Source organism: Sceloporus occidentalis, unplaced genomic scaffold (assembly GCF_023333645.1).
Source record: "Sceloporus occidentalis isolate IW3139 unplaced genomic scaffold, rSceOcc1.0.p SCAF_68, whole genome shotgun sequence".
NCBI lineage: Eukaryota > Metazoa > Chordata > Lepidosauria > Squamata > Phrynosomatidae > Sceloporus > Sceloporus occidentalis.
Window position 1 is genome coordinate 4,139,670 of NW_028317048.1, and position 22,952 is coordinate 4,162,621.

Genomic DNA, 22,952 nt, shown 5'->3' on the forward strand with positions numbered 1-22,952 from the left:
GCTAGAGGTACTAGGAGGACATGGCGTGGCGGTACCAGTGGGAACAGTAGGCGCAGCACTAGTGGTGGTAGAGGCGGGGGTGGTGGTGGTGGTGGTTTTCCCTACAAAGGAATGAGATCGCTTTGGTTTGGGACCCCTCTGAGTCTTGCTGCTAATTTGGCTCTGCTTGGTACCTTGCATGCTGCTGGTGGATGGGGAAGATGCTGCTTGGGGCAAAAGGCACTTCTTTTTAGTCACTGGGCTGGTACTACTTGTGCTACCCTTTAACTTTGAACGTGCTTCTGGTGCTTTAGGCTTTCCGTAAAAAACCATAGAGCTTGTGGGCCTAGCCGCACTACTACTGCCTGCTTTTGGTGCCTTTCCTTTACTTGATGATCCTTCAAGCAATGCTTCCCCAAATGATAAGCGAGAGCTTGGCCTACTTGGCCGACTAGACTGACGCAAAGGCTGCATCTTAGAGCTGGTGGTGGTGCTGGTGGTGGTGCTGGTGGTGGTGGTGGTGGTGGTAGATGGAGCTTGTCCCTCCTTAGTCCCAAAAGGAGGATCCATTTCAAATTTTGTGTTGTGTGTGTAGTGTAGTGTAGTGTAGTGTAGTGTAGTGTTTAAAAAACTATAAAAAAAAAAATAAAAAAATAAAAATAAAAAAAAGGAAAAACGAATTAAAGACAAAAAAATTAGAGGAAGTTCTCTTCAGTGCTACTGCTTAAAAAGTAAAACTATGCACTACTGCACTGTGCTGTGTGCAATCTGCCAAAATCCTAAAGTTATTGAAATTATTAACTCAAGATTAACTATTTAATAACTAGCAGTATTTTATTTTTAATTTGAATTTACACGGGCCTAAGAGCTTAGCCTACCACTATGCTAGCCTAAAGCTATATTTCCTTACTATAAGTCTACCTCTAGGCAGACGCTCTCAAACCCACTAAGCTAAAGTGAGGTTAAATCAGATTCAGTATATGATTTATTAATTAATATTAAGTTATATAATATTAATAGATTAGAACTAATTTACTTATATATTATGTATTATAGATAGAAGAATATAGATTATGAATTAGAATTTAGAATTAGAATTACTTATATTATAGATTATGAATTAGAATATTATTATTTATAATATATTATAGATTAAGATTAAAGAAGATTAGAATTATTTTAGTACTACAGCTAGTAGCTTGAAGCTTTGCTTAGTACAGCTCGTCACAGTCAATTTTTCTTGAAAAGAATTAGAAATAAAATAAAATGTCACAGCAAAACAGTTATCTTCACTGCTTGCTGCACTCACTAGCCCAACAAGTTCACTTCACTGATGGACTGAGGTGAGCAAAACACTAAGGGTACTTTTAATAAAATTGAAATAAAATGTAAAATAAATGAGAAAATCTTTGCAAAACAGTTAACGTCACTGCTTGCTGATCAAAAAAAAACACAGCACTTATGCGGCTGCACTCACTAGCCCAACAAGTTCACTTCACTGATGGACTGAGGTGAGCAAAACAAATGAAATAAAATGAAAGATTAATTAAGAAAAATTGACTTGGTCTCTTACTGTTGCTAAAACAAAGCACAAACTATAGAGCTGCAGCACCAGTACTAATAAGATTAGCTGAACTATACGCTAGTAGTAATTAATTAATATTATTACTTTTATTTATAGCTAATTTAATTAACTATTAAGATAAGAAAGAATTAGAGAATTATTGATATTACTGATTTTAGATTAGACACTAGTAGATGTTCTGAATGTCTACAGTACACTCTACACTAGTATACTATTACTAACTATAACTGACAAATATATATATAATTTTATAATGAATTCAATTATTAATTATATTAATTAATATTACTGATTTTAAATTAGACACTAGTAGATGAATGTCTACAGTACACTCTACACTAGTATACTATAGTATATATATATATGACTGACAAATATATATATATATATAATATTATAATGAACTATTAAATTATAGATTCTATTAAATTGTAATTTATAAATTCTATTTAATTTATTTAAGCAGGACAGGCAATAGGCACTAGTGCCAGCCCAGGGCAAGGGCACCCCAGTGCCACTGAGGCACTGGGTGCACTGTCAACTCAACAGCACTTACACTAAAGTTGATGACAAATTAATTTTAAAAAAATTAAATTAATCAAATTATTATTATTAAATATATTAATTAAGTAGCACTGAAGTGAGGATGAAGTACACAGTGAGAAATGGCAGGCTAAGGCTTACCAGTCTCACACAGAACAGAACAATCTCTCTCTGTAACGCTCGGATGCAGCACAGCAGTGTTGCCAAAGCAGTCACAGCGAAAAATGAATGGATCTCTCAGGCAAGCTCTGGTCTTATAAAGGCGCCTTCAGAATTCAAAAAACAGCAGCACAGGCATTGGACGAGACCCTTAGCGTTACGTCACAAGAGTGAGCTGATTGGACAGACGAGGATCAGCTCACTCCTGTTTGAAATTTTGGCGGTTGCGCGGCAAAAACGAAGACGATCACGAAGAATCTTCGAATCTTCGTGATTGTGAGTCTTCGTCTTCGCCTACGGTTTGCCGGCACTGTATTCTGTTCTACGTTCCTTCGGAACGAACAAAAAAACGGCCTCTTCGTGCTCGTTTTCATGTTCGCCCGAAGACGAATGCACAAGTCTAGCAATAACCGAAGTGACTAATGATGATATTGTTTGTACCATAGGGTGGGCAATACATTTCAGCATTGGGTTGGCACATATAGATTTTTTTTATATTAAAAATAGCCAAACCAATATAATTTACTAAACTTCACAAAATTGCTTGAAGACGATACAAAAAAAAAAACTGGGAAGCACTTCCTAGTTCCTTCACCACCCTTGTTTCTATCTTTATTTTTTTTATTGTCTCTCCCTTTGAAATGTGGAATTTAACAGGGTTTTGTATGTGTTCAATGTTTGTCCTTTATAGGAGGCTGTGAGTTTTCAGATATGTGTGAGGGATATTTCATATAGCCAGCTGTTAACTGCCCCTCAGCAAAACACACTCCACAGCTGCTACAGTTTGTGCTCCTTAGACAAACAGCAGTAAAATGTAATGGACTCACTAAAATTCACTAAGGAAACATCATTAAGGATTTTAGTGTCTTCAAAGCACATTATTGTATATATTCAATAAATTAAAAACATCCCCGCCCCACATTGCACTTTGGCCTTCATTCTGTTTCTATTTCGTTGAAAAGGTATGCATTGCTTTTCTGGAAAATGGCATGTATATTATATTGCATTAGATTTAAACTTTTGAAACTTTTATAGAAGACATTATTTTGAAGTCCCACTACTAGATAATTTGTAAACATTACAGAATTTCCTCTTAAATTAAATCTTTAATAAATAAAAAATAATAATAATAATAATAATAATAATAACAATTGGGGCATCACACTTAAATCACAATTCAGCAGGATAACCATCTGGACAATTTTGTTAATGAGAATTCATCCAGATTATCTGGAAGAGGAAATGATATTGATTGTTTTAGATTATTTAAATCTATTAAATAAAATTTGTCATTTGGTGAAAATTTAAGTCCATTGATTTTTCGGTTTTATTTAGTCATTCATATTGGTATTGTTGGTTTTATCCATCTACTCTTTGTCAGTATGAGGAAATAATCAATCTTTATTATTGGCAGGGCCGGCCCAAGGCAAAATGCCGCCTGGGGCAAATTTTAAAATGCCACCCCCCCCCCTTATCTACCCTTCCTCTCCCTCCGTCCCTGCCGCCCCCCCCATTATCTACCCTTCCTCCCCCAACAGAGGGCAGCATTCTGTCCGAACATATATTAGCCATATGTGGCAGTGTGCTCATTTGCATTTATTCAAATAAAATATATTCCCATGACCCTTTCGTGTAATGGTTTAATACAAAAAAAACCCCAAATAAATAGAAAAAAAGAGTTTGCAAGCTCGACAGAAGTAATGTCCGCGAGTGCGGACATTTAACTGTTGCAGCGGGGAGACCAGCGGATCATGGGACTATATTTTATTTAAATAATTAATAAATTAAAATGAACACACTGCCACATATGGCTAATATATCTTCGGACAGAATGCTGCCCTCTGTTGGTTTTACACTGAGTAGCATAATATTCTGCCCGAGAATATATTAGCTATATATATGGTAGTGAGCCCATTGGTCGTCAGCAGGAGGCCCCCTGCTGGCGACCAATAGAGTTGCTGATACGCACATTTAAACTACTGGCGCCAGAGCTGCTGCAGTACGCGTTAACCCCGTATTAACCCCTTAACCGGAAAAAACGAAGAAAAAACGAATATTCGCCCGAAGAGAAGACAGGAACGGGCGAATATTCGCGGAATACGAAGATTTTTTTTTTGGATGAAGACAAGCACGAAGACGAAGAGCCCCCTGGTGCCCAAGTCTATTAATTATAAAACACATTAAACCTTTGTTTCTTAAATAATCAGTGTCAATGCTTTCAGTTGAGTGTTGCTAAAACAGAGCTGTCAAGTAGTATCAAAAACATACTTTTTGAAAAATGAAGCTCATCTTTTGATTCTAGAGTGGAAGTTTAACGTGATTGGACCTGATTTTGATTTGTGACTGTGAGGTAACCTTTGAACTGTATGATAAGAATTATTACAGACTATATATGGACGTCAGGGAAAACACTAATGCTTATGTGCGATATGAAAACGCAAACCAGGATCAGTGTCGAAGTCCACGCCAGGACTACGATACAGTAATCCACAGGAACTACAATGTTCCAGCAAGGAAGCTAGGTTATATAGATCCTTGATTACCGAAATAAGTAACCATATAGTGTGTCTGCGGGTGAGGCAAAGATTCTTGATAACGTCACTATAATGTATGAAGGAAAAATGTAAAAAAAAAACTGGGCTCAAGAGTATTTTGCATAAGTCATAGCAGAGGTGGGACCTCCTCCTACAAGTCTTTGCTCGCCCAGTTTTATTCCTCCTACACATCTTTTTCAGTTAATGGTTTTGTTTCAACCTACATATTAAATAAATTACCATTTGCACCTGTTTGTATAATTGTTTAATCATACACCTGACTATATGCCTACAAAATCCTTGACTTTGTACAAGTCTACCTAGAAGAATTGATGCTGTTTTGAAGTAAAAGGATAGTCGCACCAAATATTGATTTGATTTAGATTTTTCTTCTGTTCACTCTCTTTTCAATTTGCTCCATCTTAGATAGTATTATGTTTTTACACAATAAAAGTAGTAACATTTTCCACTGCTTTCTCTAAGAATAGTGTCTCCCTCCATCCTAGCACTCCAGTACAGTCTCTTGCACACAAATATCAAGGACAAATTTTCATGAAATGGCCGGGGCTAGATTAGGAATGCAAATTATGGTAACCACATTGGCTGTTTTCCAGGAAGCATACAACTTTTGACATATAGCTGACCAGCATATGGAAACTGCTGCCCCCTGCAGCGTGTGACATGTATAAACTCATGAAAAGGAACAGATCAGAGCAGTAGGAAGGCTGCTGTAAACGGGCACAAGAAGTGTGCATACCTGAAGCAGTTGGGAGCCATACATTGTCGCAGTCTTTGAGGTGTGCGACACGTGCAACCACCATTGAAGGAGCAGGCTGTTTAGGAAGATCCAAAATAAAGGGGCCGTGAGGTCCGTTAAAAAAAACCCTCTGTTTCACTGCTCCCCCATGAAGTGTGCCAGATATTCATGCTGAAGCACTTAAACAGTGGTCTGTAGAAACAGACCTCGCACTCCCACTACAGGACTTCAGACAAGTAAGAGATGTGGAGAAATGGGAGCAACGGATATTAAGAAAGAAGAGAGATAGACATAAACAGAAAAGAGAGATGAGATAAAAAGAAGGAAGAGAGATAATGACAAAGGGGGAAATAAGAAAGAGAGATACAGAGAAAAGGGGGGATAATGAGAAAGATGATAGATGAGATAAACAGAAAGGGAAGAGATAAAAGTGAAACGAGTGGTAGAGAGATGTAGGACGAAAGGGAGAGATAATGAGAAAGAGGATAGATAAAAAGAAAGGGTGGTGAGATAAAGAGAACAAAGAGAGATAGGAAAGAGAAGTGATAATGAGAAAAGGGAGTGATAGAAAAGAGATAAAGAGAAAGAAGAGGAGAGACAATGAAAAGGGGATGAAATACGTAAGAGATGATTAAGAAGGGAGCAATAGGGAGAAAAGTGAGAGATAAAGAGCAAGTGTATTGATGCAAGAGCAAGTATAAGCCAGGATGTTTATGTGTAAGGGCAAGTGTGAATGTGTATGTATGTATGTGTGTATGTATGGGAATGGTGTGTGTGTTTATGGGGAAGCATTTGTAAGGGTAGTGTATATGTTTGTCTACCCATTACTTTTTTGGGGGGCCTGAAGGGACTATGTAGTATTGTTTGAAATAAACAAAATATTTTTAGTGCCCTTTGCCAAGTCCAGCAACTGTGAACCATTTCTGTGCCTATTCCTTGTCAGAGGTTATATGGCCTCCTGGTGCTCAGACTCCAGAGACCACGGGTGTGTGCAAGAGACAGACTAAGAGGAGCCCTGACTAAGAGGAGACTGTGGGGGCAATCTGGGCAAGTCCTGTGTCTGTGTGCAATCTGGATGCTGGAGCAAGTCCAGTAGGTGCAATCTGGGTGCTTGGGCAAGTCCTTATATGTGTAAATTGGGTGCTTGGGCTAGTCATGTGGATTCAATCCGGGTGCTGGGGCAAATTTTATGTGTGCCATTTGAGCCCTAGGGCAACTTTCCTCACAATCACCTCTAAAAAAATATTTGGGTGGGGCACAGTTTTCCATTCTCGCCTTGGACAAGCTCTGGAACGAATTACTTTGTTATACACCTCACGCTGTGCATGGCAACACTTTTGCTGGTCAGCAATATGTGAAAAATAGGTTTCCTGCATATGTGGTCCTAGCTCGACTTCTTCTGAGGAAGTTGCTTTGTGAGAGGAGAGAGGTAGAAACAAAAGTCCCCAGGTATGGTGGTTACACATATTGCAAACAGGCTCTGGCATTTAATGAATACCAGCCCATCCTTTCTAGAATTAAAACAAGGTTGAGACTCAGTGGCACACATCTAAGGCCATTTCAGGCCCATAATTCATTTTCTTAGTTGCGATCCATGACAATAATAGGCATGATGTGCATGTTTGGCCTTATGGCTGAAGATAAAGTTGTGGATAATCTGAAGAAAAAAATGCAGAAATAATTGTCATGTGCAAATTGTCTGTAGTCTCCTAAGAGTTTGTTCTAACTACATCTTAAATAGTTTTTCATATGATTTCTGCAGGGGCACTGCATGGACCAAACAACGCAGCACTCATGCAAGGCAAGAACAAGTTCATGTAGAAACAATGCTGTTAAAAGGGGACAATGCAGAGGGCCCTGGGGGCCCTACAAAAGATTATAATAATGACCTACATGTGGAGTCAGTTGCTGCAGAGATCAGTTGCTGGAAATGTGGTCATGCAACCAACATCTCTCCGGCCTGCCCTGAAAAGAGGGGCACAGGATGTTAAGGTCCTAAAAAGGACTGTCTCTCCTAAAAAGGGACAGCTGGGAGCAGGGCTGAACTGAGAAGAACTAAGCATCCTTGGCAAATTAAGACTGACAGCCACAGAATGACATATGTACGGCCACCATCTGAATCCATACAGTCACATTTCATATTCTCATAATTGTGCAGTGTGCGGCCATTTGTATTAATCCACACAGCACATGGCAGAACCTGATTGGCTGCTTGAATAGCAGATTACAAGTATATTGGGCGATATCCGCTGGCAGCCTGTCAGGCATTCGCCTGTTGTGCCAAGTGGCCAGTCCGGCTCTGGTTAGGAAGTATGCTACAGCAAAGTGCCTAGTAGGATTTATGGGACATCCTGTCCTACTTGCTCCTATCCTTACCTGCTAGAAATATGAGACAAATAAAAAATAAAAAGAACTGTAAACTCTAAACAGGGATGTTACGTAAGTATTGCTAAAAAAAAAACCTTAAAATTCTTAGGGATTAACATAAAACTATGCCTTCTTCCGTCGATGAACAATTTCATTTTACACAACCCAGCCCAGATTAGATCGAAAGCTCAGGGTTGTTTGGACGGCAAACAAAAGTTGTTCTGAGCGAGCTGAAGCAAGAGCACTTTAACTCAGCTCAAAGTTCATGTGCTTTCTTCTACTGGATGCTTTCCAGAAATTCCCAGCAAGCACCACAGGTCATTCCTCATACCATGGTTACAGTCTTCGCTGCATAAGAAGTCAACTCTGCCGTCACATGGCACCAGAGCAAATATGCACTAAGGGAAAAAAAAACATCAGGTTTAGTAACCCAGATTTTAAAAGCAAAAAATGGATATTCAATATCTGTAATCCCAAAATTCTATAATAACTGTTAAAGGGACATTGTACTCTCCATGACACTCCTACTAAAAAGAATGCTCTATGAGAGCTTTAATATGCATTCTTCCACAACCATAACAGGTCTTAAATGAGGTAGAAGCTGCAGCCCTTTAGCTGCCTTTTTCCTCCATAATCCAACAAAATCACCATGTATTTGCAGAAGGGAGACCATGAAGTGCACATGATGGCTGGAGTGTCACTGTAACATGCCTCTACTTTTTCATTCAACGGCATGGAGCATGGTTTCATTAGTAAGTGTGATCCAGGGTATCAGTGATAAGTGATCAGCCTTATCATCCATATAGTACAATTTTGCTTATTGACTGACTGTGAAGTATCGGTACATAATTGTTGCATAGTAAATTCGATTCATGTGATTTATAACATGCCCACACCCTATGTAAATATAGTAAAAAAAAATAATAAAAAAAAAAAGACACCAACACCCTTGACCTTTGGAAATCTACAAGGGTTGCTTTGGAACAGAGTTGTAAAGGGCCACCCAAAGTCAAAAGCATGTAATTCAATAAATAAAACACTTCGGGTTGTATGAATAAAAACATGCATACCGTAGCAAAAACCCATACATGCATACTGTAAAATAGTCTCACTCATGATCATTTAGAAAGAAATTTCCTCCTAGTACTTCCCAACTATTTGGGAGTTTGGTTCCCATAATGCTTGTATACAGTACCCCTCCACCTTGAAGGCTCCGCTGGTATTTACAGTACTGTGCAATTTCCCACAAACACTATTTTGAAAGGCTGCATGGATGATGCTAATGTTGCAGGTGCTTAGAATAATATACCCAATTAATTCCTACAATTTTGGGATTAAATTGGGCATTTCTATTATTTTTAGCATGTTTTATGCAATTGTAAAAGGGTTAGCTCAAGGTAAACAGTATATCATGGAGACGAAGGATTAGGAGAGATATACAGTATCAGCTAAACGTAGGACAATTTTTGAATAGTTTAATAAATCAGCAGGGCATCCCAGACAACTGCCAGGCGTGCATCACTCATGGTGGAGCTGGACAGTGGTGTGTTCTTCTGATACAGATCCAGGCCCGGTCTGGGACAAAAAATAGGCCCGGGCATTTAAGCCTGAGCAGCCCATTTTTATTTATTTATTTATTGTTAAAGCCCACCCTTCATGTACCATCTTTTCATTTCCCCAAATCACTTAAACATTAATGATAGACACAAACACATATTCATTAAAGCAGTATGATACATTATAACTTGTCCTTCAATAAGGGAACTCTTAGAGGAGCCACAAGAACCATGAACTTTAGGATGGCAAAGTTTGATCAACTAAGAGAAGCCCTTAACACTGTAAATTGGGAAAATGTCCTCAAAAACAAGAGTACAGACACTCAATGGGAGATTTTTAAGGATATCTTAAATTCTCACTGTGAAAGGTACATACCGTATGGGAATAAAAGAGTCAGGAACAAGAGAAAACCAATGTGGATAAATAAAAATGTAAAGGGGGTAATAAATGGCAAAAAAAAGGCATTTAAGCTACTAAAACAGGAAGGCAGTGAGGAAGCACTAAAAAGCTATCGGGAAAAAAATAAAATATGTAAAAATCAGATAAAAGCAGCAAAAGTGGAGACAGAAAGACTCATTGCCAAAGAGAGTAAAACAAACCCCAAAATGTTCTTTAACTATATAAATAGTAAAAAGGTTAACAATGAAAGCGTTGGCCCCTTAAAAAGTAATGAGGGAGAAGTTATAGACGGGGATCAGGAAAAAGCTAATCTATTAAATATATTCTTCTCTGCTGTATTCACAGAGGAAAATGAAATGCCAGGTAATATACAGCAGGATGAGATAACTGCCCCAGTACATGTCGCCTGTCTAACCCAGGAAGAAGTGCAGTGCCGCCTAAAAAAAATCAAAATAGACAAATCACCAGGTCCAGATGGCATTCACCCCCGCGTTCTAAGGGAGTTAAGTAATGTAATAGACAGACCCCTATTTCTAATATTCAAGGACTCTATAGTGACAGGGTCTGTTCCCCAGGACTGGCGCATAGCAAATGTTGTGCCAATATTCAAAAAGGGGACAAAAAGTGACCCGGGGAATTATAGGCCTGTTAGTTTAACTTGTGTAAACTGTTTGAGGGTTTCCTAAGAGATGCTATTTTGGAGTATCTCAATGAAAATAAGTGTGTGACTCCATATCAGCATGGGTTTACAAGGGATCGGTCCTGTCAAACTAACCTGATCAGCTTTTATGAGGAGGTGAGCTCAAGACTGGATCGGGGTGAATCGCTGGATGTCGTATATCTTGATTTTTCCAAAGCATTTGATACGGTGCCACATAAAAGGCTGGTACATAAAATGAGAATGCTTGGGCTGGGGGAGAATGTGTGTATGTGGGTAAGTAACTGGCTCAGTGATAGGAAACAGAGGGTGGTTATTAATGGTACATACTCTGAGTGGGTTACTGTTGCTAGTGGGGTACCACAGGGGTCAGTTTTGGGTCCTATTCTTTTTAATATATTTATTAATGACCTTGTAGAGGGATTGTATAGTAAAGTATCAATCTTTGCAGACGATACTAAGCTCTGTAACGTGGTTAACACAATAGAGGACAGTGCACGATTACAAATGGATCTGCATAGGTTGGAGGCTTGGGCTGGGATGTGGCAGATGAGGTTCAACACAGATAAATGTAAGGTTATGCACATGGGGAAGAAAAATCCAGGCTGGGAATATGTATTAAATGGGAAAACACTGGGGACGACTGACATGGAAAAGGACTTAGGAGTTTTAGTTAACAGTAAATTTACCTGTAGCGACCAGTGTCAGGCAGCTGCTGCTAAGGCAAATAAAATCATGGGGTGCACCAAAAGGGGCATAGATGCCCACGACAAGGAAATAATTCTACCACTGTACAAGTCACTAGTCAGACCACACATGGAATACTGTGTACAGTACTGGGCACCAGTGTACAAGAAAGATATAGTGGAGCTGGACAGGGTTCAAAGACGGGCAACCAGAGTAATAAGGGGAATGGGAGGACTACAGTACCCAGAAAGATTATCAGAATTAGGGTTATTTAGTTTGGAAAAAAGACGGCTTAGGGGGATTTAATAACTATGTATAAATATATAAGGGGACAGTACAGAGATCACTCCCAGGACCTATTTATACCCAGGACTGTATCTATAACAAGGGGACATCCTCTACGGTTGGAGGAAAGAAGGTTTCTACACCAGCACAGACGGGGGTTCTTTACAGTAAGAGCGGTGAGATTATGGAACTCTCTGCCAGAGGAAGTGGTTATGGTAAACTCAATAAAAGAGTTCAAAAGGAGCCTGGATGTGTTTCTTGAAAGCAATAATATTACAAGTTATGGATATTAGATTAATAGGGACAGAACGTTGATCCAGGGATTTATTCCGATTGCCATATTTGGAGTCGGGAAGGAATTTTCCCCCTGGTATGGGGCAATTGGCATCTGCTTCATAAGGGTTTTTTTGCCTTCCTCTGGATCAACACAGTAGGGACACAATATGTATATAGGTTGAACTTGATGGACTTTGGTCTTTTTTCAACCTTATGAACTATGTTACTATGTTACTAGTCTCACAAATCATTCAAGCAATTCATCCACACATGAATTCATTAATTCTCATACACATTCACACAGTTCATCCACACATTTATTCATTCATTCTGGTACGCATTCACACTACCCCCTCTCCACATCCCCTTCTTATCTGCCCCTTCTAACTATGTACCCCCTTCCCCACTTTTCAATATGTACCCCCTCTCACTATCTATCCCCTCTACCCCTTTCTATCTAACCCCTCTCCCCCTTCTCACTGCACCACCCTCCCTTATCCTACTTACCTTGTTGCCGGAGTAAGCAGCAACTGCGACCGGGTCCGCCACTCTAGGGGGCCGGCCTTAGGGGTGCGCGGCCGCACAGGGTTTAGATTAAAACATCGGGGTTTTTTTGTTTTTTTTTTAACTTTATTTAACATCCTCCATGTTAAAAAAGTTAAGCAAACTTTATTTAACATGAAGGATGTTAAATAAAGTAAACCAAAAAAAAAAAAACCCCGATGTTTTAATCTAAGCCCTGTGTGGCCGCGCACCCCTAAAGCCTGCCCTGGTGGGGGCTGCCCGGCCCCCTAGAGTGGCGGACTTGGTCGCAGTTGTTGCGGGTTTAAGGGGCAGGTGCCCCTTATGCCCTGCGTTAATGCGGCCGTATAGGCCCAGTCAGTTCGGTCCTGACTGAGCCTATTTTAAGGTAGGGGCCTGGAGCTGCAGCTCCATCAGCCCCTACGTCAATCCGGCCCTGGGCTGCCCGGCCCACCGGGAAAATGCCCGGTGTGCCCGATGGCCAGTCCGGGCCTGTACAGATCCAAAATATTGACACTAGGAAGATACCACCTTATAAGGATCAAAGCACACATGTTCTCTTTTGCTGGATACAAGTATACTATGGTGCTCTGCTGCTCTAAAAGTCACATTAATGTAACAAAAAAGTAAGATTGTAAATACATTATGCTATCTAATATTAAAATGAGGGGCACAGATGAATATTTTTTCTTGTGGTGCCATCTAGGGCCGGCCCTACCATGGAGCAGAGTGGGGCAATTGCCCCAAGCGTCATTTTTTTTTTTTAAAGTGGAGGAGAGAGAGGGGCGCCGAGTGGTTTTCACTTACTAAGTTGTCAGTACCCGCCCCTCTCTCTCCTTTGCGAGCCCTCACCGGTTCCATATATTCTTATTAATGCTCTTACAGAACCACTCCATTCACCCAAACAATGTTCATTTTGTTAGTAAGGCTAATTTAGCTGTATATAAAAGACTTTAAAATGACACATTTGTTTTTAAAATAAAAAGTTTTATTAACAGTTTTATCTGAATGTGCAAGAAAAGATTAGGCACTTCCAGTATCCACCCAGCACGGATGGACAATAAGGCACAATGCAAGAGGTCTGAAGGAGTAGAGTTGTAAACTCAAAAGTGACTTTTTGCAAAGAGTGGTAAGAACTGAAGCCAAGGAAGAAGAAAAGTGTTATGAAACCACAGCTGAGCCCACAATTAGCCAAGTCTGCCTTAAGCTGAGCCTGCTGAGAGGGAATCAGTGTAAGATCTTGGTGACTAGGACACAGTAGTATTTATAGTAGATTTACAATCAGATTTTGCCAATGAGCCCAGTTTCTGAAGTGGGCAGACAACATTCTGTATTGTACAAGCACCATCAAATGTCATTAGTAAATTTGTCAATTCCTTAGGGCAAGCAGGGTCTGTACATTTCATAAATGGCAGACCCATTGAGGGAAGCATCTTAAGACTTCTAACCGATGAATCTGATATCTGCCTTGGAGAAGGCTCATCTGTCAAGTGTCCTGGCTGTGGGGGAGCATGGTGCTGGAAAGAAAGTCGCTCAAGGCTTTGAAAAGACATCTGAGGATTCAGACAGCACTCTTCCGTCTTTGGTCTCCACTGTCTTCACTACAATGCTGCGCTTGGTTCGGGAGGTTTCCAGGGGGGAACTCACACTGCTTGAGTACACATTGTAACCTCCTCCAAAACCACTGCCATACCCGCCACCATACCCACTCTGGAGTCCTCCACTGTAGCCACTGCTAACTCCTGCAAAAGCAAGGTTCAGAGGGTTACTTCTGTGATACCTAATACTTAATCAGAAACAAATCTGTTACAATGGTTTGTAAATACCGGTACTATAAAAAGTTCCAAATTCTAGTTCATTCAATGCACTCTGACACTAGTTATTACCTGAATATCCTGTGGTTTTGGTCTGAATGCTCATGTTCTGTATTCCTGATTCCAGCCTTTAAAAAAAATGGAGACGTGTTACTAGTGTTAAAATCAAATCCCAAAACATAAAGAAATAAATATGCGTTATGTTTATTATGTAAATCTTACATAATCTGATAATGTCTACTATAGTGGTCCTGCCTGCAGGAGGAAAGAAGGTTTCTACACCAGCACAGACGGGGGTTCTTTACAGTAAGAGCGGTGAGATTATGGAACTCTCTGCCAGAGGAAGTGGTGATGGTAAACTCAATAAAAGAGTTCAAAAGGCGCCTGGACGTGTTTCTTGAAAGCAATAATATTACAAGTTATCGATATTAGATTAATAGGGACAGAACGTTGATCCAGGGATTTATTCTGATTGCCATATTTGGAGTCGGGAAGGAATTTTCCCCCTGGTATGGGGCAATTGGCATCTGCTTCATAAGGGTTTTTTGCCTTCCTCTGGATCAACACAGTAGGGACACAATATGTATATAGGTTGAACTTGATGGACTTTGGTCTTTTTTCAACCTTATGAACTATGTTACTAACATCACCTCTACTTTTTGCAGTATCAGTTGTAATTTAACAGTTCGGAGACTCGTGGCCTGCCTTCATATAAGCACTGGTAGAAGGGAATAAATACACAGAGGAGGTGAATTGTCCTTATACCTGCTCTCCTCTCCTTCCAGCAGTTTCCTGTAGGTGGCGATCTCAATATCCAGAGCCAGTTTCACATTCATCAGCTCCTGGTATTCTCTCAGTTGACGAGCCATGTCCTGCTTGGCCTTCTGCAGAGCAGCTTCCAGCTCAGACAGTTTGGCTCTAGCATCCTTCAGTGCCAACTCCCCACGTTCCTCAGCCTCTGCAATCTGAGCTTCAAGGTTTGCACGCTGAAATGAAAATAATGTTAAATGTCTATTCCTGTTAAAGTACCCCACAGGACAAATATAGTACAGGTGAAATATGGCGAAGTAATGAATAGTAGCGCTCACCTGTGCTTTCAGAGCATCAATCTCGGACTGCAGCCGTGTGATGTAGCGGTTCAGCTCACTGATCTCATTCTTGGTATTCCTAAGTTCATCTCCATGGCGTCCAGCGGAGGATTGGAGTTCCTGATACTGTGTGATTTATTATAACAATGTAAATGAAAATAATGCACAAATTATATATGCATAGTTCTAATCAATGGGGTAATGACAATAAGTTCCTAAACGTTTAAAAATGTATGCCTGGGCCAAAGGAACTCCCGTGGTATCACCAACGCACTGCAATTTAGTCTCAATCATGGTGAGATTTGTTGTTTTTATAGGATGCTAGAAGCCTGAAGATATATTATTAAGTGCAATTAAGGCAGGAGATACAACACCAACCTTTCTTAACACACATTAGGGGTGGACATACACACATCTACGCAAGGAATGCAGTGGCATTTTTCATTACAGTGTTAAAGTAGTAAACTACATAGTCTTGAACATTATAATCCACCTCCTTGGTTAGCCAACAAAGGAATCACTTTTAAATGCCCCCCCCCCACACACACGTGTTCAACTCAGGTAAAGTTTCCAGTACATGGGGTCCACAATAAAAGTCTTACCTTAATCTGGTACATGCTCTCCACCTCAGCGCGGCTCTTGTTGGCAATTTCTTCATACTGAGCTTTTACTTCAGCAATAATGCTGTCAAGGTCAAGGTTGCGGTTGTTGTCCATGGACAAAACAACAGAAGTGTCTGAGATCTGGGACTGCAGCTCCCTCAGCTCCTGCAAAGAAGACGACCAAGGTTAACAGACAGACAACACAGCTGGGGAGGGGACATTTCATGCAAAAGTCATCCGTTTCACAAAGGACTGCAAGTTAGAACATTGTCACCTTCACATATTAGTATAATTAGATTTATTTACAAAAACAAGCTACAACCACTGTTTTGTTTTTCAACCAGTGTAACCCAGGGCCGGCCCAAGAGACCCCCCCCCCCATTATCTACCCTTCCTCTCCTTGCCGCCCCCCCCCACTTACCTTTCAGCAGCCCTGCGGTGAGTCTCCCTGCTCGGTCTCTGTGCCTGCTTGTAATGCTGAGCGCCGGAAATGACGTCATCTTCCGGCGCTCAACATTAGAAGCAGGCACCGAGACTGAGCTAGAGGGCTCGCAGAGGCGAGAGAGAGGGGCGCCGAGCGGGTACTGGCAACTTGGTAAGATAAACCGCCCCTTCAAAAGTGCCGCCTGGAGCGGTTGCCCCACTCGGCTCCATTGTCGGGCCGGCCCTGGTGTAACCATTTAGAGATATTTGCATAAGTATTGAATATTAAAAGTAAATGACTATTTCACATTAGAGCAAAATAGGCATTACTAATCATTTTACTATATTTCCTTCTCCTTTCTACCTTATAAAGCTGCCACAACCAACACCTTCAGGTAGGTAGAATAACTTATAAAAATGGTTCTACATGATCGGGGAAGTCCTTAGGACAGCAAGCCGATCCGTCTAGTATAACAAGTTTCTAAAAACACATATTGTTTACATTAATCTGTAAAAATCTCTTTTTTTTTTTCCGCCTGTTCTTACCTCTTCGTACAGTTGACGCAGGAAGTTAATTTCATCTGTGAGGCCTTCCAGTCGTGCCTCCAGCTGCACCTTGTTCATGTAAGCTTCATCAACATCCTATCAGATACATAAAATTATGTTATCTTCGTGAGAATGCTGCTTGATTTCTGTGCTTAGCAACCCAGAACATATTAAAATGTTAAAAACCTACCTTCTTGAGAAGGACAAATTCGTTCTCCATCTCTGTGCGCCTGTTGATTTCATCTTCATATCTGTAAGAGACATGAAAGGTGATGGATCATGGAATGGTATAATTATGGAGCAGTTTTGGGATGGTTACTAAAAAAGCGATGAACTCCTTTACCACAGCTCCTTGTGAAAAACTTGTGGAAGTTCTGAAATGTCTATCAAGATGACAAACTTTTTATAGGAACAAAGGATATTTGGCAGTACTGTCCCTCAGGAGTTCTGCACAGTTGCTCCTCAATTACCATTTAAGGTCATAAAAAGCTTCCAATTTCTGCAGAAGAATTGCTACATCACAAATCGTTCCAAAAAAAAGCAACTCAATGTCATATTGAATTAAACCCAGCAAAAGTTATCTTTATCCATTGGGCAAAGGTTGGTCTTCTCCAATAAAGAGGACAGATAAAGTTACCCATTAACGATCCAGTGTACTGTGTAAGTAACCCCGACTACCACACTAAAGCCAACTTACTTGTTCTTGAAGTCCTCCACTAGACCCTGCATGTTTCCAAGCTCGGACTCCAGGCGGAGCTTTTCTTGTCCAAGGGTATCCAGCTGGCGACGCAGGTTGTTAATGTATGCCTCAAACATGCTGTCCATGTTACTGCGAGTGGTTTTCTGGTTCTGCAGGAGACTCCATTTGGTCTCCAGCATCTTGTTCTGTTGTTCTAGGAAGCGAACCTGGCAACAGATAATGTAAGCTTTATAGGAGACATAGAGAAGAGTAAATAAGCACCGTATAAAAGTGTTTGTTTTTTTAAATGTTCCCGTTACCTAAACATGCCAATATGTATTTTGTAGACTGACCAGGGCTCCAACATCCAGTTCACAAAAAAGCACTTTGCAACTGGGATAATATGACCAGTTCCACGCAGCATATTTCTCTTTACGCCCAACAAAACGTATTTTACTTTAGGTCGATCTTCCTTTATGGCGTTACTCTATTCAGATACTACGGGCAACACTAATACTGGGCCAACAGAAAAAAATGTAACGTTAAAAAAAACTCGACTTTGGTGGTCTCTTCTTCGGATGGAATTCCATCTAAAGAGGAGACCATTGATGTCCTGAACGCTTATGCAATTGTACGCCTTTTTCGGTTGTCCCAATTCAGGGTATCAACTTCAACTAAAGATTAAATTTTCTCTTGGGCTAATAAGGCTTTGTCAATTGTTATAAACATAATGGTCTAAAAAGCAAAATATTATAATATATTAATGATTATTATTATTATTATCATCATCATCTTGGTGACACTACATAATTCAAATTGATGGATTTATTGTAAAATATGGTGATCGTCACATAATACTTAGCACGTCAGAGCACGAAAACCCTAAAACAAGGGTCTGCTAAACTGGATTCTCCAAACACTTAGAATTTATTTATTCATATAACGGTTAACGTGTTTGCTGGGATATGTGCATTGGTTATGTTAGAAAACAATGGGTAACAGCTTTCAGTGTGAAGGCGCGCTGTATTTCTGTGTACTTTGTGGCATCAGATAATGCTGCGCATGCACAGGGAGGGCAAGGCTAGGTGAAGCGTCGCTGCATTCCCCTATAAGGCAATAACGGCAGGTAACATTTTACCCCGAGGGCAACTCCCTTCCACTGCAGATAAACTAAAAAGGAAGCCGATAACCACCGGAGAATGAATTAAACAGTATTCCGCACCTACAAAGAACCCAATCTGATCACGATAAGCTCTGGGTTGACACCCACATTTTACAGATACAGCCACTCCTATCACTCACAGTAACAGAAGAAATACAAATAGGCAAATAAATTGCACTGGCCAGAGGGTATTACATCACAGCACTGGTTACAATTTTAAAACTTTCACCACCGGTACGGTGCGATTAATTCACTGCGCAGCTCCTCGACACCGAAAGGTTTAAAAATTATTATGCGAAATAATATTGATTAAAATTGTCTAATTTTTCATTTAAATTATTATTCCTTGGTAGAGACACTTTTGGTAGCAAAAAAAAAAAAAAAAGACACAGGTAGTCAAATCACCCAGCGTGGCATTGCCAAACATTAACAGATAATTTAACTCATTTCATGCCAGGAGTGGGAAAGGTGGTATATGCAAAGTACCGCCTTGTGGCTTTAACTTTTAGAAGCCTGGGCTGGTTGGCATATCTAGCGTTAATTATTATCTTCGTGAGAACACTGCTCTGTAGGACAAGCCTGCAGTGCCTTTTTGTATTTTTTGGAACGGACTCAGCACAGACTTCCTGAAAACTGTTTTTCCCCCCCAGAAAATAATTCAAATAACAGAATCCTATGCGTGCCAGAGCAAAGTATGCCTAATGCTTCTGCGCAGTTACATAGAGCTTAAATAAATGCGACAATTACAGATTTTAGTGCGCTCGCATTGCTTACAGAATCGCCCAAAGGGTTTTGCGGGCTCAGTAGCTGTTATAACCTATGGGCATCTCAACAACACTTTGGAAGGAACCTAAATCCTCAAAACAGAAGCGCTTTGTCTTCAGATAAATTCATAAGAAAAAAAGCTGTTTAATAGTTTTAAAAAAAGAACAATATGTCAGTTTATAAATTAAATGCCCAGACGCGCTGATACAGAACAGCGATTACAGTAAAATATTAACCTGGTGTTGTAATGGAGAATGTTGGGTTAGGGCCAAGGGTAGTTAACCCCTTCCCTACCTTGGTTTAAAGGCAGACTACTGATCACTTCATCAGGCTGAGTGTTGCTCAGATTATCAAGGCACCTGCTCAGGTTTGGTCCTGGTAGCCATTTCTATGCCAGGTTGTCACAATGGATGTCGGGGGCTCACCTTGTCAATGAATGAAGCGAACTTGTTGTTGAGGGTCTTGATCTGATCCTTCTCCTGGGTCCTCACTTGCTGGATGGTGGGGTCGATCTCCAGATTGAGGGGGGCCAGCAGGCTTTGGTTGACACTGACTGCGGTGATACCAGCAGAACCTGCACCTGAGCCCAGCCCGACTCCATAGCCTGTCCTGTATCCGCTGCCAAATCGGGATCCTCCTCCATAGCTGGAGCCCAGGCTGAAGGCTGCGGTGCTGGCTCTGCTGGCACCGGGGGCTCCGCTGTAAGAGAAGCTGCTGAAGCCCGCAGAGCGCGGGGCAGCGCTGCTGGAGCTGCGGTAAGACACTTTGCTGACTCTGACGGACATGGTGGCGACTTGCTGAGTGTCAGTGGCGTAAGAGTGGGCTCTGAGCGGGATTGCGAGTTCGGGACAGACTGAGCAGAGTGGGAGCGGTTGCCTTTATATAACGTGATGGAGCAGGGAAGGGGGGCAAACCCCACCTCGCACCTGAGTGGCTGGGTAGGGACACAAGGTAGGCGGGGTCACCACCTGCTGCGGCGGACACAGCCTGCTGCTCCCAGTCAACGCTAGAGGGGGCACCAGAGGAGCAGCTTCTGCAATGACTTTTGTGCGTTTTAATAGAGGAACTGAATGGGTTATTCGGAGTGGGTGGGTCTCGGAATGTGACCCCTCAGCCCAACCTCGTACAGTACGGAGGGTGAGGATGTCCTGTCTGGCCAGGAATGAGGGTGTGACCAGGGAGAGGTGGACATGGCAGGTTTATGAATGGGCATAAACCCATGAGACCGGCTTATTCATGCTGGACAGAGGCAGCATAACACCTTATCCCAATATGATAACAATGGACGTGACAGGTCTGGGGGTCCGGCTGTGTGGACTGCAACTCCCATCATGTTCACACAGAAGCCAAGATCGACGTAATACAGCGACTACTAGAGATTGTCCTTTGTTAATACTCACGTTGCCATGTTTTTATTACGGAACTCCCAATGCTTTCATTAAAGTAATCATTAAGGCAACCCCATAATCTTAAATAGAAATGAAAACTATGATTACCAAGCAAAGTACAATACATAAACTAAAACAAGTAATGTACATCTTGGAGATATTTACTAGTCAAATTTCTATATATAATTATTATTATTATTACCTTTTATTTAAATATCGCAGTATATTTTATTGATAGAGCACCAAAATAAGGGACAGTGAAATTAACATTGACAATGATAAGATCTGGCCCTATTTACCCCAATGTATTACCAATGGTGGAACATTCACAGAAAAATACTACATATAACATCAATCTCGCTATATAAGAGGCTAACTAAAGAAGAGGTAAAAGGGCAACTTGAACAACTGAAGATTAATAAGGTTCCAGATGGCATTAACCCAAGGGTTCTGTGGGAGCTCAGTGTGGTTATTGCAAAATATCCTTTGGTCTAGTTGCATTGGACTGGGGAAATATTTTCCTGATATTTAAAAGGAGATAATGATCACAAGAAGAAAGTTAGAGACTCAATTCTGAGCGTCAATTCAGAAAAAAAGATGTAATTGAATCAGGAATAATACAAAGAACCACAAAACGAATAAACGGGATGAGTGATTTTAGCTATGATAAGAGTTTAGCTAAATTAGATTTATTTTCTCCAACAAAGCGGTGCCTCATCACGATGTAACTGTACGATGTCCCACACACAGGGCAAATAACAAGAGGCTCTTTATGAAGATTGATATATATTAAAGGGGAGCTCCCACCATACTTTTTTACCATTGGTTGTAAGGATATAAATGTATATAAATGCATAGAAATAATTAGGAAATATCCTTGTGAAAGCCACAAATTGCTGAAAAAATAGTAAAACGTGTTTGTGACAATACTCTAACGTCATGTATGGTGCTACTGACGTCAATTGAGGCTCGGACCCGCCTGAGTGTCCCAAGTCCTGCTGGAAAAGGCGATGCACAACTATAGCGAGCACTGGGTGTAAAGCCTGTAAATCACACTGGGAAAAACAAGAAGTAAGGAGCAGCCATGCAAAACTTTATGTAAGCTTTACGTGTTGCCAGGTACCTCACTGACAAAATAATTCTGCCATATACAGGGGGGAAACAGGAGTTCCCTTGTAAATGTAAAAGGTATTTCTTTACAGTGAGGGCTGTAAAGCTCTGGAATGCGTTCTATGTGGAGATGGTAACCACAAGTATTCTGAAGGCTACTCTAAACTGGATTGTGGCATATTCTGGCCTAGGGTGGCAGTTCCAGGGGAGCAGCATAACTGTGGCAAGTTGCCCTACTTGGTGACCTGGCTACCCTGCATGCCACTGCTCCATGAGCCAGTTGGGGAAATCACAGATTATTTATTGTTTTATATAGCGCCATTATATTCCGTAGCGCTGTAGAATGGGTCAACAATTTGATTTACAGAGACAACAGGTTAGGAGGGTCCTGTTCAAAAGAGCTTACAATCTAAATCTCCCTTATAATCACTACATATAAACTATGTGTCACATATTCTTAAAATGCAACACAATTACTTCATATCCCAGCACTCAGCATAACGGATAACAGTTGTGGAGGTAAGTGGTGGGGGGCAGCTATAATGCCCCATCGAAATCCAGGGTAATTCTGACTGCCTATACAGTCATGCAGAGTAAAATTAAAATGTGCTTAAAAGGGTGTTTTTTCCCTTTATCTGCTTAAATGCTATTATGGAATTCTTGGAAAGCTTGAACTTCTTGGGTGTATATCTTTTTTTAACCTTACTAACTGCTTATTAATACCATAATGGCACGTTGGGGGAACTTTCCTGTATAGGTTACAGAACGAGATACCAACTGTTTAAACTTAATTAGTTAAGTAATATAAAATACCTTTTTTCATGCCAGTGGACAATCTTTAGTTACCTGTTTAATGGCACCAAAAAGGTGAGATGCCAAGACTCTACTAACAATGTCATAGAATAACTAACCGTAATCGAATAATGGACAATATGCATACAATCACACAGAGGAACAAAGCTTAACAAACAGTGAAATAGTAAATAATATGCATGTAAATACTTGAATGTTGATTTTTTTTGTAGATGTAGATGTTAGTTTGCATACAATTCTTAATTACTGGTTTC

General features: G+C 40.6%; 1 protein-coding gene across 1 annotated transcript; it reads right to left on the minus strand.

The window, feature by feature from the left end:
- Positions 1-13,841: 13,841 nt before the first annotated feature.
- Positions 13,842-20,172, minus strand: LOC149286556 (keratin, type II cytoskeletal 8-like). Its single transcript, XM_089494025.1, has 9 exons — positions 19,813-20,172; positions 17,479-17,687; positions 16,972-17,032; positions 16,782-16,877; positions 15,813-15,977; positions 15,211-15,336; positions 14,888-15,108; positions 14,195-14,250; positions 13,842-14,050 (listed from the first exon to the last, which is right to left on the minus strand). The coding sequence occupies exons 1-9, from the start codon at positions 20,170-20,172 to the stop codon at positions 13,842-13,844; spliced, it is 1,503 nt and encodes a 500-aa protein (XP_089350151.1).
- Between the last annotated feature and the right edge of the window lie 2,780 nt (positions 20,173-22,952).

Bases quoted from the DNA above. Each gene is read 5' to 3' on its own strand.
- LOC149286556 (XM_089494025.1), bottom strand. From the start codon at position 20,172: ATGTCCGTCAGAGTCAGCAAAGTGTCTTACCGCAGCTCCAGCAGCGCT. The intron at 15,109-15,210 runs GTGAGCGCTACT...TTTTCATTTCAG, and splicing joins TTGATGCTCTGAAAGCACAG to CGTGCAAACCTTGAAGCTCA. The intron at 14,251-14,887 runs GTATAAGGACAA...TTTTTTTTAAAG, and splicing joins CTGGAAGGAGAGGAGAGCAG to GCTGGAATCAGGAATACAGA.